Below are 12,028 nucleotides of genomic sequence, written 5' to 3'. Positions count from 1 at the left end.
GGAGAAATCGGAACCCTCATATGTTGCTGGTGGGAATGTGAAATGGAACAGCGGCTTTGGAAAACAGTTTGGTGGTTCCTCAAATGGTTAACCACAGAGTTACTATAGCACTCCCAGGTATACACCCTGAGAGAACTGAAAACATGTCCACACAAAATCTCATACAAGAATGCTCACAGCGTTATGATAATTAGCCAAAAGATAGAAACAACCCAAATACCCATCAACTGATGAACAGATAAACTGTGGCAGAGCCACACAATGGAATATTATGGAGCCATAAAAAGGAGTGAAGTATCGATACAAGCTGCAATCTGAATGAACCTTGAAAACATTCTGCTAAGTGAAAGAAGCCGGTTACAAAAGTCCACGTACTGTTATGAGTCCATGTACGGGAAATGTCGAGAACTGACAAATCCATAGAAACAGAAAGTAGATTAGTGGTTGCCAAGGTGCCGGGGGAAGGGGAAATGGGAAGTGACTAATGTGCACAGGGTTTCTTTTTGGAGTGATGAGACTGTTCTGGAATTAGACAGTGGTGATGGCTGCACAACTTGGTGAACACATTAAAAGCCACTGAATTGTACACTTTAAAAGCATGAATTTTATGGCATGGGAATTGCATCTCAAGGAGGGGGAGAGGGAGGAGATAAATCTGGGATCTGAAGAAGCACAACACTTCCACTGTGTGGAAGAGAGTGTCCCCGGGAGGAGGAGACTAGGAGAGAGTGAGCCAAGAGGTAGAAAGAAAGCCAGGGATGGAGGCTGTCAGTGGAGGCCGCAGGAGTGTTGTTTCAAAAGGAGGAATGGGAATCTGTGAAGTTTGCTGAGAGGCAAGGAGGAGGAAGAGTGAAGGCAGTCACTTCAGCAGCCGAGGACAAGATAGGTAACTCCAGCCAGGGACAATCTTGGCGGGGTAGGGGGGTATGAATCCGGACTCGGGTGCTAAAGGCCTGCTCCTCCTTCCTCCCTCCCTCCCAGGGTGGTGACTGCATCCTAGGGATGTAGCGTGAGGACAGGCCTGTGACTACAAGTGAGGATGTTGTTCCGCACAGGTCAGATCCCGCCTTCCCACCAGTGAAAGACGGCAGAGACGCTGGAGGAGGGGAGGAGAAGGGATTGCACATCCCCCATCCTGGTGCCCTGGGGGGAGGGGGGCTGCCGTGGCCCGCAACCTTCCTCCCGGGTCCACCCCTCCCCAGCACCCTCACCTGCTGCTCCTCCACCCCAGGCGAGAACCACTGGTCCATTACGGCGCCTGCCTCAGCAAGAGCTGAGAGGCCCAGGGTCACCCGGCGCCGCGGGAGGGCAGCCACACCCAGAATTCCAGCCCCGCACTTCGCGCCAGCTCCCCACGGCGGCGGCCTGGCGCCAGAGACCCCGCCTGCCGGCCAGACCCAACTTTTGAGGGAGCTGATGGGCCCTTGGGCGTAAGAGCAAACGCTTACACCGACCGGGGGGCGCTGCCGGGAGTGCAGCCGCTGCGCCGGCACCTCCTGGCCTCCCTGTCAAAGGATCCAGCGGCCCACCCGAGATCCCCCTCTTGGGTCGGTGACCGCGACGAAACTCGGCCGCTGGCCTGGATTTGGGACGCTCCGAAGCGGGGTCTGGCTGGTGCCCCGCTGCGGGCTCTGAACAACTCGGCTGTGCTGCCGCTAAGTGGGATTCCTGAGCGATGACCTAGTCTTAAGGAGCTTGCTGGGTCCTGGGACCTCTTCCTCTAGGGAGAACTTCAGATTGTCTAACTGGTGGAAACCCCCTAGGAATGCCTGCTCTCGCCCCTATTATTCAACAGTGTTCTGGAGGTCCTAGCCATTGCACAAAGGCAAGAAAACATAAGAAAAGGTTTGGACACTAAAAAGAATTTAATTTTTATTTAATTTTTTTTATTTTTTAAATAAACTCTCCGCCCAACGTGGGGTTGAACTCACCATCTGGAAATCAAGACTTTCATGCTCCACCCACTTGGCCAGCCAGTCGCCCCCCCTCAAAAAGAGAGAATTTTTATTTGAAAGATGGTAAGATAAACTGTCTTGAGGACATGTAATCAACTGAAAAAAAAAAAAAAAAAAAAAAAAAAAAAAAACATAAGAAAGTGGCCCAGATATTCTTATACTTGGGGGCTGGACCAGGCAGAGCTGTGGTGGGAATAGACACATACTGAACTCTTATGGAGTTTATTATTCTATCCATTATTACAGGATGAACATAAAAGTCAATCATTTCTCTGTAGACCTACCATATATATATATATATATATATATATATATATATATATATATAAAATAAAATACCCAAGAATAGGGGCACCTGGGTGGCTCAGTCGGTTGAGTGTCCAACTTTGGCTCAGGTCATGATCTCCCAGTTCGTGGGTTCGAGCCCTGCATCAGGCTCTGTGCTGACCGCTTGCTCAGAGCCTGGAGCCTGCTTCAGATCCTGTGTCTCCTTCTCTCTCTGCCCCTCCCCCGCTCATGCTTTGTCTCACTGTTTCTCAAAAATAAATAAATGTAACAACAACAACAAAAAAACCCAAGGGGTGCCTGGGTGGCTCAGTCGGTTGAGCGTCCGACTTCGGCTCAGGTTATGATCTTATGGTTCGTGAGTTCAAGCCCCTCATTGGGCTCTGTGCTGACAGCTCTGAGCCTGGAGCCTGCTTCCGATTCTGGGTCTCCCACTCTCTCTCTCTGCCCTCTCCTGCTCTTGCTGTCTCTCTCTGTCTCTCAAAAATAAACATTAAAAAAAAAAAACAAACCCAAGAATAAACTTTTATTTATTTTTTAATCTTTATTTATTTTTGAGACAGAGACAGAGCATGAACAGGGGAATGGCAGAGAGGAAAGAGGGGGACACAGAATCCAAAGCTCCAGGCTCTGAGCTGTCAGCACAGAGCCCGAAGTGGGGCTCGAACCCACTGACCACAAGATCATGACCTGAGCTGAAGTCTGATGCTTAACTGACTGAGCCACTCAGGTGCCCCCAAAATAACTTTTAAAATGTAGAAAGTCCAGGAGAAGAAAACAACAAACACTTTTTTGAATGACGTAAAAGAAGACTTGCACGAAGAAAAAAAAAAAAAAGGAGACTCGAATAAATGTTCTTGAGTGGGAAGATTCAAAGTTTTAAAGAAGCTAATTTATCTCAAATTTAATGCAAGGGCTTGCCTTACCAGATGTCAGAAGAAACTACAAAGCTAGAGCAATCAAAATACCATGCTTTTACTGGCTTAGGAAAGATTAACAGATCCCAACAGAGAGTCCTACCAGGGAGTCCAGAACATGATCTATGGGTATCTAAGGATTTACTACATGATAAAGAAGGTATTTCAAGTAAGTAAGAATGGATTGTCCAATAAATGGTATTGGGGCAATTGGCTATCTTACACAATTCACAAAAATAAATTCCAAGATTAAACATCCAAATATTTTCTACACCAATAAAAGAAAAGGTACATACATTTATAAGTAGATACCCGTCAGACCCATAAACTCCACCTCTAACAATTTACTCTTAGGAAATAACTGGACACAAATTTAAATGTATAAGAATGTTCAATGAAGTGTAGTTAGAGGAAAAAAACAATAGGGCATGAAGAAATTGTGGTTTATTCATGGAAGGGAAGGCTATGTGACAATTAAAATGTTTTTTTTTTTTAAGTTTATTTATTTATTTTGAGAGAGAAAGTGCAAGCGCACCAGTGGAAGGAGGAGCAGAGAGAGAGAGGGAGAGAGAGAGAGTCCCAGGCAGGCTCGGTGCCGTCACCTTGGAGCCTGACTTGTTGCTTGAACCCACCAACCACGAGGGCATGGCCTGAGCCAAAACCAAGAGTCAGACACTTAACTGACTGAGCTACCCAGGCACCCCTTAAAAATGATATTTATCCAGTTATTTATTAAAACTTATTTATTGGGGTGCCTGGGAGGCTCAGTCAGTTAAATGTCTGTCTCTTAATTTTGACTCAGGTCATGATCTCAGTTTGTGAGACTGAGCCCCCTGTTGGGCTCTGCGCTGACAGCATGGAACCTGCTTGGGATTCTCTCTTTCCCTCTCTCTCTGCCCCTCCCCCCTCCCCCTCTCTCTCAAAATAAATATACTTTTAAAAACTTACTTATTAGGATCACCTGGGTGGCTCAGTTGGTTGAGTGTCCAACTTCAGCTCAGGTCACGATCTCACAGCTCATGGGTTCAAGTTCCACGTCAGGCCCTGTGCTGACAGCTCAATCCTGGAGCCTGCTTCAGATTCTGTGTCTTCCTCTCTCTCTGCCCCTCCCCCGCTCACACTATCTCGGTCTCTCTCAAAAATAAATAAATGTTAAAAATGAACTTTGCCAAATCCCCACATGTGATAAAACTGCACAAAACTAAACGCACACACACGCACGAGTGCATGTAAAACTGGTGAAATCTGAATAAGGCCAATGGGTTCTGTCAATGTCAGTTTTCTGGTTGTGTTATGGTGCTCTTGTTATGCAGGAAGTTACCACTGGAAGAAATTGGTGAAAGGTACATGAGACCATGTGAATCTACAATTATCACCAAGTATAAAGTTCATTTCAGAAAAATAAAGTTTGCACCTTTAAAAGGAAAACAGAGGGGCGCCTGGGTGGCTCAGTCGGTTAAGCGTCCGATTTCGGCTCAGGTCATGATCTCGCGATCTGTGGGTTCGAGCCCCGTGTCGGGCTCTGTGCTAACAGCTCGGAGCCTGGAGCCTGTTTCAGATTCTGTGTCTCCCTCTTTCTCTGTTCATGCTCTCTCTCTCTCTCTCTGTCTCAAAAATAAATAAATGTTTAAAAAAAATTTTTTAAAAGGAAAACAGACCAAGATTTCTCAAAGCTGGGACTGGATCATCAGAGGTGTGGTCTCAGATTCTCAAAGCTGGAAGCATTGCAGAGAAACTAATTTTTGGTGAGAACCTACTGTGTCTCAGGCCATTACACAGCCTGAGAACATTTGAAGTGGGCCAGATATGACTCTGTTTTATGGATGAAGACAGGGAGGCTCAGAACCAGTAGTAATTCAGCAGTGGAGAAAGGATTTGAATCCAGGTCTTTGGCTCAGCCCCTTCCTATCATTCTATCACAGTGACTACATATCTGGGAATGACTTAAAAGAAAAAAGAAAACTATTCAGTGTTACCCATATCAAGAAACTGGGTATAAGGAAATAAATAGTCCAGTGAGTAAAAAAAAAAAGGTGGGGCGCCTGGGTGGCTCAGTCGGTTGAGCATCCGACTTCAGCTCAGGTCGCGATCTCGCAGTCCGTGGGTTCGAGCCCCGCGTCAGGCTCTGGGCTGATGGCTCACAGCCTGGAGCCTGCTTCGGATTCTGTGTCTCCCTCTCTCTCTGCCCCTCCCCCGTTCATGCTCTGTCTCTCTCTGTCTCAAAAATAAATAAATGTTAAAAAAAAATTTAAAAAAAAAAAAAGGTAAAGTTGCAATCAGGCACAAGGAATTTAAAAATGTGTACCTACATGTGAATATCATCCATCAGGCGTGTCATGCAGAAAGTTCTGCTGGAAAGTTCTTTTCAACACCCAAATGGTCCTCATTCTAACAAGTGATCCTTCACCAAGGAACAGACCTTTGTCATCTTAGTTTGGTAAAACTAGATCTCCACTGTAGGTGTGACCAGGGCAGAGACTATGCCATGACCACTCCTGACCTCTCTTCTCCTGGGTCTCATATTACAAGACCCATTAGCTGTCCCTACTTGCTACATTCATATGGGGCAAAATGGTTATTTCTAGTCCTCCCAAGTCTTCTTCCATCATTATGGGCCCCAGTGACAGTCTAATGGATCCTGGATTCCAGGCAAGGCTTGCAGGGAGGGTCTGTGAATTCCTGGGGTTTGGGGCAAAATTGTTGTGTCTGAACAAAGGGACATGTTTCTGGAAAGACAGCATTTCACTTTTATTACATTTTTAATGTAGCCTATGATTTTCAAAATGATAGGCAACGTAACTTTAGTTTGATCAGCACCAAAATGTGTTGAAAATATAGACTCTGGGGCATCTGGGTGGCTCAGTTGGTTGAGCGACCAACTCTTGATTTTGGCTCAGGTCATGATCCCAGGGTCATGGGATTGAGCCCCACATCGGGCTCCTCACTGAGCATGAAGTGTGCTTGGGATTCTCTCTCTCTCCCTCTGCCTCTCTCTCTCTCTCTCAAAAAAAAAAAAAAAAAAAAAAAAAAAAAATATATATATATATATATATATATATATATATATATCTCATATATATTAAGTTTATCTATTTATTTTGAGACAGAGAGAGAGAGAGAGAGAGAGAGAGAGAAAATCCCAAGCAGGCCTCACACTATCAGCACAAAACCAGACACGGAGCTCAATCTCACAAATTGTGAGATCATGACCTGAGCCAAAATGAAGAGTCAGTCACTCAGTTCACTGAGCCACCCAGGTGCGCCCCTATAGTTATATTTTTTAAAGGGTTTATCTTTTATAGATACACACTGAAACAGTTGTAGATGAAATAATATCTTAGATTTGCTTCAAAATAATCTAGGAGTGAGAGAGGGGAAAGGTATATATGAAATAATGAAATAAGGTTGCCCCATAACCTGGTTAATTGTTGAAGCTGGGTGATGGGCGTGTCCCTTATATATATTATATATATATATAATATATATAATATATATATATTATATATATATAATATATATATTATATATATATAATATATATATAATATATATAATATATATATTATATATATAAAGTATATATTTTATATATATAATGTATATATAAAATATATATATTATATATATAATATATATTTTATATATATAAAGTATATATATATTTTATATATATTATATATATTATATATAAAATATATATATTATATATATTATATATAATATATATATAATATATATATTTTATATATATTATATATATATTATATATATAATATATATATAACTATTTTTAAATAGCATTTTGTGTGGCCTGGGTTGGTATGGGCAAGTTTTGAGTAATCCAATTAATGTTAACACATAGTAGAAATATTTAAACTTTTTTCTACAGAAGAGAGAAAAAAAATCTGTATAATTGGTTACAGTTATTTGCTCAGGCATACTACCCACACTGCTGCTCCGACCCTAAGTCAGAGACAAAAGGGATGCCAATGAAATGACATACAGTACGATTTTGACAATTATTTAATATACCATTGATGTGCCATGTCAACCCGTTAGGAGGCAAAGAAATTCATGTTTGATTTAAACTAATTCTTTATGTGCTTCTTAGTTCAGATTAAAAAAGAAATAGTGCCAACCAGAAATTGACATCTGTTAAAAACAATTCACTATGTGGCAAATCATAAGAGACTCTTAAATACAGAGAACAAACTGAGGGTTGATGGAGGGTGGAGGAGAGGGGAAAATGGGTGTTGGGCATTGAGGAGGGCACTTGTTGGGATGAGCACTGGGTATTATATATAAGCCGATTTGACAATAAATTATATCAAAAAACCCCACAAAATACAAAATATAAAATTAAATTAAAAATTCACTATGTGATTTTCCAGTGGATATTAGGGAACACTGTTTGTTTTGTTTTGTTTTCATTTTATTTCTTTGAGAGAGAGAGAGAGAGAGAGAGAGAGATGGAGAGAGAGAGTGAGTGTGTGAGTGGGGAGGAGGAGCAGAAAGAGAGAATCCCAAGCAGGGTCCATGCTCAGCCAGGAGCTCGATGTGGGGCTGGATCCCACAACCCTGGGATCATGACCTGAGCCATGATCTGAGCAGAAATCAAGAGTTGAACGCTCAACTGACTGAGCCACCCAGGTAGCCCACAAGGAAACACTCTTTTAGGACTAGGACTTGAAGAGTATATTAATAACCTCCGTGGGTTATTAATAGGATTTTTTTAGGGTTTATTTATTTATTTATTTTGAGAAAGAGCGAGCATGGGAGAGGTGGAGAGAGAAGGAAAGAGAGAATCCCAAGCAGGATCCTTGCTGTCAGCACAGAGCCCAATGCAGGGTTTCAATCCTACCAACTGTGAGATCATGACCTGAGCCCAAATCAAGAGTTGGCTGCTTAACCGACTGAACCACCCAGGTGCCCTAACCTCCATGGGTTATTAAAATTCCAGTCCTAATTTATGACCAAGCATTTCTAAACCAATAAAAATGTTTAGCTGTGGTAGAGAGAAGGGAGGAACCAGTGTACCCTGTAGAGGCTTATATTCTTAGGGAAAAAAGCCTTCCTTCTGGAATCTGTGCTGTAGCAGGCAGGTACTCCTTGGGGTGTGTGTGTGGGGGGGGTATGCAGGGAAGGGGGCGTAGTTACTTCTTATCAAATAGGAAGCTCCATTCCCAGGGGCTTCTGCCCTCCCCTCCTCCTTCCTTTCCCATATTAGTAAATACTTGGGGGATTAATCAAAGCTTCAAAGGTTGGTGATAACAGGTGGTGACAGCTTGATGCCCTGCAACCCAGGTGAATAGCAGCACAGTGGCCAAGCCTGACTTCATGCCAAACTTACACTTGGCACCAGAGATGGCTGCAGAATTGTAGGGCTTATTTTCACTTTTTAAGAAAAGAGAAAAGCAAGTTATTTTCTGGTGTCCAAACTCAGACACAGGACAACAAAGTGGAATGCTGTACCATTTTTTATTTCATGGGCTCTCGCGTGTGTGTGTGTGTGTGTGTGTGTGTGTGTGTGTGTGTGTATGTGTGTATGTGTGTGTGTGTGTGTGTTTATTAAGTAAGTTCTAAGCCCAACATGGGGCTTAAACTCATGACTGAGATCAAGAGTCACATGCTCCATAGGTAGTCATAGCAAAGAAGAAATTATGTGAAGACATAAAATACCTCCGGAAATTGAGGGGAAATTGAGGTTAATTAGCAGAACCACTGAATGACAGCATAGAGAAGGCCCTCAGGGAGCCTACAGTCCAATCTCCTGACCTTATGATGATAGCAAAGCAGACCCAGAGAAGGGGTCTGACTTTTCCCCAAGTATTAGCAAAATAGGAACAGCATGAGGCTTAGAACTCACTTCTGATTCCCAGAGCAAGAGTCTTCATGCTGGTCTGATAAATATGGCATTCAGGGGCCAAAACTACAGCTTAACCAGGTTAAGGATGGGGTGGAGCCACCCAAGTAGGCACTGGGAAGAGCTTCAGGGAGGATGGCTGGCATAAACCCGTCTCAGGTACTGCTGACTTTCAACCTCAGGTTGGTTGTCTTAGGTGGATGAATTGGCACACAGGTCTTTCTGGTCTGCATTAAGCCTTTTGAGGACTTGCCCAAGTTCAGAAACTTGAAAGTAACCTGCAACATCAAGGCGTGGATCGGGCCCAGGCTGTTGCCTCTAGGGTATTCAGAAATTTCTCCCTAAGGCAAGTCAGGAAGAGCTTGGATTTGGTCCCAACAGAAACTCTCCTGAAGCTCAGTGGCAGCGTCTGTCAGCTTTGCTCCCAGACCTGCCCATTTGCTCCAGAGATGCTCACTGCTTATGTGGCCTTGTTGAACTGTAACCTCAAACCTAAGAGTGTCTGTCAGCATGGACTGGATTCTAGCCACCATAATCAGAGGACTGTGGAGGGAGGTATATTGGCCCCTCACTGCAGGGTGGGAGGGACACCCTCTACTCCACCTCTCCCTGCAACCCCACAAATCTTTGAAAGAAGCTGGACTTCAGAGCCAGCTAGAGGTGTACATGGGACAAAGACATCACAGATTGTCAGGGCGCTCTCTTATTCTCTAGGAACCTGATCCCTGCAGGGATGGGGCACCCTTAAACAATCACGAGGACAGGGGAGACAGCAAAGCAAATAAGGGCAAATTACAGCTGGGTAGAGACGCATCAACCTCTGAAAACAGAGGTTGAAAACAGGACGGAGGGAGCCCCAAAGTATTCAGCCAGTTCCAAAAATCTGTGTGGGGTGGGCACAGGATTCACACATTCACCCTACCTTCCCCATTGCTAGCTGGCCAGCTAGCAGACTGTCCTCCAGAGCTCAGATTGTGGGGCTTGGGACCTGGGCAAGGGCAGGAACTTACAGCTTCATTCACTGCCTCTGTCTTCCCTAAATAATCTCAGCCCGCAGCACCCCAAGACCTCCAGGGGCAGAGGCCACAATTCTTGCTGTCACCTGAAACGCCATCCCCAGCCTGCCCAGCCTCCTTGCTCCTTCCCCAGCTCCAAGAACTTTCCTTCCTCCCAAAGCGACTTTGGATCAGATCTCCAGGCTAAGAGACCGGCCCCAGCGCGCCTGGCGCACGGGTGCGGCCGAGTCGTGCTGGGACAGCTCCACGCTGCCGCCTGGGCCGCCTCGGGCCATTACAATTGCAGACCAGGCTGGGAAAGGAGAGAGGCTGACCCCTCCGAGGGCCAGCAGGGAAGCACCAGACTTTGGGTGAGGGGCAGTCAGGACTAGGGAATCGATCTGGCTGGGGAATGAATGAATGAGTAAATGAATGAACGAACACACGAATGAATGAATAGCTGTGGTGTCGGAGACGCGGTAAGAGGCGTCCCAAGGAGGGTGCCTTCCACCATCCTGATGCCGCCGGGACTTCGCTCATCCCCCAGGTACGGAGCGCAGACAGCAGGGGCATCTGTCCCCTAGCCAACACCTCGCAGCCCCCCGGAGGCGCCCGGGCCCGCGCAGCGCAGCTCGGGAGCGGAGCCCAAATTCCGGTGGCCGGGAAGTGCCTGCCCCGCGGGAAGAAGGCACCCAGGAGCAGGGGCTCCCCACGGCCGCTTCGCCCCGCGGGGAAGCGTTCCCTCGCGGCGGTCTCCGGAGCCCCGAGCCCAGCCCGCTGGCCCCAGCCCCTTACCTGCCCGCCTCGGCGGCCTCACCCCGGCTCAGAGCGGTCATCGCGGCGCCTCCAGCGCGAGCCGGGGACCGCGCGGCCAGATCCGGCGCCTGCCTGCCCGCCTCCGCCCCGAGGGCCCGCCTCCGCCCCGAGGGCCCGCCTCCGCCCGCCCATTGGCTGTTGGGCGGGACCGCCCCGCCCATTGGCCGTTACTCCCTCCTGAACGCCGCGAGCTTTGCGCAGATTCTAAGGCTCCCACTTCCCGACCTGCAAGTCTCGGGGGCCAGGCCTCGGTTTGCACCTTCTGCTCCTCAGAGCACAGGCCTTGGGTCCCCTCCAGGCTCTTCCTCTTCGGCCCTACCCGTCTCGGAGCTCGGTGCCCTCTGCAGCAACCTCCTCCCGACCTCCTCCAAATCCTCCCGACTCTGAGCTCCAGGGCAGGTTTCAGCGTCTCCCCACAGCAGCTAAGGGACAGGAGTAGGGAACGAGGTATTTTGAACTGTTTGAACCGCATAGTGGGGCAGTCAGGGAGCTTTCATGCTTTTCCCAGAGTTGGGTCCTACGGAGGGACTGAAGATGGCCAGAAATCAAGTGGGGAAGCAAGACAGAGTGGGGCGATGTGACAGTTACCTGGGCCTTGGGAATGGGGCCAAAGCCCTATCCCATCTTACCTGGCCTGCAGCACCCTACCCTCCTCCCACTAGGTAGGGCTTGGTTCTTAGAAGTGGTCTGGAGAGATAAGATTCAGTCCCATTTCCAAACCCGTCTCCACCCCTCAGTGCTTTGTCAAGGGGGTAAGACATTGGCAAACAGAAGGGGACAAAGGGAACCCAGAGGTAAATATTCTGGAAACTGGGAGCCGTAGCTGGTGTCTCCCTACAGTACCCTTACATTAGAGGCCTCTGCTGCACAAGACATAAGGGGAGGTGCAGGGCAATGGCCACATCACTCAGTTTACCCACCAGAGCAGGAGGGAGGGGCCCTTGTTGCTGCCTTTGGTCTACTCTTTGGTCCAAATAAGCCAGTAAAATGTCCCCAGCTGCAGTTTTTAGAAACCCAGCTACCACCACTTCCTCAGGGTGCCTGAGGATAAGGGGTAACCTGTATCCTCGACAGCTACTGCCTTCCCAGCACCTCTGCATCCCGCAGAGAAGATGGCAGGTGACCTGGGTCATCACACAGGAGCAACCATCAGGGCGCAAGGCCCTTACCATTTTCACCCTCACACACATACCCCAC

At 46.9% G+C, this 12,028-nt stretch overlaps 1 protein-coding gene across 7 annotated transcripts in view; it reads right to left on the bottom strand.

The window, feature by feature from the left end:
• GRAMD2A (GRAM domain containing 2A) overlaps positions 1-10,900 on the bottom strand; it is a 33,456-nt gene extending 22,556 nt beyond the window's left edge. For 2 of the 7 annotated variants that reach the window (XM_042941505.1, XM_042941508.1), the window contains exon 1: positions 10,811-10,874. Coding sequence is in view for 1 of the 7 variants with exons in the window: in XM_042941509.1 (XP_042797443.1) it covers positions 10,811-10,851 (41 nt within the window). In the remaining 6 variants the exon portion in view is untranslated. Of the gene's footprint in view, positions 1-10,810 lie in introns of all 7 variants that reach the window. The other 5 variants (XM_042941509.1, XM_042941507.1, XM_042941503.1 and 2 more) reach the window with 5 other exon arrangements.
• Between the last annotated feature and the right edge of the window lie 1,128 nt (positions 10,901-12,028).

The sequence above is a fragment of the Panthera leo genome, chromosome B3 (assembly GCF_018350215.1).
Source record: "Panthera leo isolate Ple1 chromosome B3, P.leo_Ple1_pat1.1, whole genome shotgun sequence".
In the NCBI taxonomy this organism is placed as follows: domain Eukaryota; kingdom Metazoa; phylum Chordata; class Mammalia; order Carnivora; family Felidae; genus Panthera; species Panthera leo.
The sequence above is the reverse complement of the archived record's forward strand: the minus strand, read 5'-3'. Positions and strand labels throughout refer to the sequence as shown.